Source organism: Gekko japonicus, unplaced genomic scaffold (genome assembly GCF_001447785.1).
Source record: "Gekko japonicus isolate JY-2015 unplaced genomic scaffold, Gekko_japonicus_V1.1 scaffold798, whole genome shotgun sequence".
Lineage (NCBI taxonomy): Eukaryota > Metazoa > Chordata > Lepidosauria > Squamata > Gekkonidae > Gekko > Gekko japonicus.
In genome coordinates this window covers 354,852-357,348 of record NW_015168072.1, presented here as the reverse complement: position 1 = coordinate 357,348, position 2,497 = coordinate 354,852, and the positions used below count along the sequence as shown (strand labels likewise).

The following is a 2,497-nucleotide window of genomic DNA, read 5'->3' as shown; positions in this document are numbered from 1 at the left end:
GGGCGCCAGCTGTCCCATTTGGCTGCGCCTTGGGGTTCCTCTCCTCGGGAGGTGTCAGGTAGCCCGCGGGGCCTGTGGGAGCTTCGCCGCCGCCGCCGCCGGGGTAGGGGCAAGGCATCTCCAGGGAGTCTCCAAATGGAGAGCCGCCCCTCTCCTCGCCGCCTTGGTCCAAGCCGGGGTCCCCCTCGGGGATCTCCTTGTGCTGGGTCTGCCGCTTGTGCTTCATCCGTCGGTTCTGGAACCACACCTTCACCTGCCGCTCGGTGAGGTCGAGCAAAGCGGCGATCTCCACCCGCCGAGGCCTGCAGAGGTATTTGTTGAAGTGGAACTCCTTCTCCAGCTCCAGGAGCTGCGTGTTGGTGTAAGCCGTCCTCAGCCGCCGGGAGCCGCTCCCGCCGTGGTCGAGGAAGCCCTGGACGGGGGGGGGGGGGGGGGGGAGAGAAACCAAAGGAAACAAGCAAATACAAAGAAAATGTAACCTCGAATAAAGGAGGAGGCCCGTCGAAGAACCCGTCTGGCGTCCCTCCGCATCCCCTCCCTCCGCGTGTTTGGAGGTTAAGCCTTAAATGGGTGCGAGTCTCCCAGCTTCCCACCAAAGGTGTTCAGGATCGCGCAGGCACTTAAGGCGCAGTCATAGGACACCCCCTTCCCCCCCCCCAGATTTGCAGAGGTCCTTCAGGGCGAAAGAAGGAGCCCAGCAGTGACACAGAGGGGGCTGGGGGGTGGGAAATGTATATAGTTTAGGAGAGGGCTCAATGGAAGGGAGAGCTTCTCACCCTGGAAGGGAGAGGTGGTCCTTCAACCCACGTTCAGGGGGAGACCAGAACGTCACACCTTCCGCTCCTCTCCCCGTCTTCCTGCCCTTGCCCACTTCCCCAGCCCTGGTGGATGCAGACACCCGCCCTGGAGACCCGGTTGTGGGCGTCAGCGTCCTCCTCCTCCAGAAGGAGAATGTGCAGAACGAAATGCCAAACCTGGACTGATAGCCCACGAAGGGATAGATCGTCCAAGAAAAGAGGAAACCGAAGATTGCAGTAAGGAGGACCAGTGTCCCCCTCAACCTGCCCGCCTGCCTACTTGTCTACCGACCCGCTGCACCAAATAGGAAATCCCAGGAGGTACCCCGACCTCACCTCACCCGGCGGTCCTCCCTGCTCCGCCAGGTGCTTTGGGTTCACCCACCATGCCCATTCCTTGGGCACTACGAATCCAGCACCTTTAAGGGAATATGTGTGTGTGGGGGGGGGAAGGCACTGAACAAAAGGTCTGGAGCCCCTCTCACCCTCAGTTTGGTGAACGTGGGGGGTTCAGATGAGTTGGAGGCGTCTTGAAATGAGAGACTCTTGCTTCCATGGGATGGATGGACAGGCTGCCTTGTGAATGGTTATTTGGGAGAGGCGGGGGAGGGGTGAACGGCTATTTATTCCCGTTTCTCTCTCTCTCTTGCCTCTCCCCCCCCCTACGGCCACTAGTTTCCCCACCCATCTTTCTCCCAGTCTTGAAATAAAGCAGCTCACCAACTAAAAATAAATACACAAATAAATAAATAAATAAAAACACCCCATCGGGAAAAGAAAATTCCCTTCTGACATTAGAAAAAAAGAAAAAGAAAAAAAGCTGGGAAATAAACTGCTTTTGAAAACACAGGCGATGGGGGGGGGTGCCTTAGTCACAATGAGGCTCAAACAATCATAAAAGAATCAGGGGAAAAAATGAGGAGGGTTTTTGTTTAATGTGACACCTATGAGAATTTTTAAGGATTGACTGGAGAGGGAAAGAAAGAAAGAAAGAAAGAAAGAAAGAAAGAAAGAAAGAAAGAAAGAAAGAAAGAAAGAAAGAAAGAAAGAAAGAAAGAAAGAAAGAAAGAAAGAAAGAAAGCTAATTCTGCCGTTTTAATATTTTGGGGAGCTTTACATCAGGTTAGCATTAGGCAGGCACGGTGCCCGAGTCCTTCCCCTGACGGAGTACATTCTAAGCAGTCGGGATTTGGGGTGTCTCCATAAGTCCCCTCCAGTTCCACTCCAGCCACGCCAGTTCCCCCCCCCCCGCAACCCAGCCGCCCCCGTGTTGAATGGGGTACAGACCTGCTGGAGAACCGACGGCAGATCCAGGCAGTGAAGAAGAAGAGGAAGATGGCGAAGAAGAGGCAGGGACCTGGCCGGCTTTCTTAAAGGATTTCTTCTCCTTCATCCAGGGGAATTCTCCAGCCAGAGGAGCAGGCTGCAGCGGGGGTATCTTGGCCTGCCCATGTCTTGGTCTCTTCGGGCTCCTTGGCGTAGCCTGGCTGCTGGAACAAGGATCCAAGCTGAGGAGGGTTGGTTCCAAAGGAGGAGGAATTAACGTCGGTGGTTCCTTGATTGATGAAGTTTGAAATGTCTCCAGGACAGCGGGAAGGGACGTCAGACACTCCGCTAGCGACGGCTGGCTGTTTATGAAGCCTATCTCCCTCTCAAATTCAAAATTCATGGCTTTTTCCAGGGCCCCAGTCCAAAATGGA

At 54.9% G+C, this 2,497-nt stretch overlaps 1 protein-coding gene across 1 annotated transcript in view; it reads right to left on the bottom strand.

Moving 5' to 3' along the window:
* The window catches only part of HOXB2 (homeobox B2), a 3,137-nt gene extending 671 nt beyond the window's left edge, over nt 1-2,466 (bottom strand). Inside the window, exons 1-2 of the mRNA XM_015414614.1 lie at nt 2,053-2,466; nt 29-412 (exon numbers count right to left, since the gene is read on the bottom strand). Coding sequence (XP_015270100.1) covers nt 29-412; nt 2,053-2,466 — 798 coding nt within the window. The remainder of the gene's footprint in view (nt 1-28; nt 413-2,052) is intronic.
* Between the last annotated feature and the right edge of the window lie 31 nt (nt 2,467-2,497).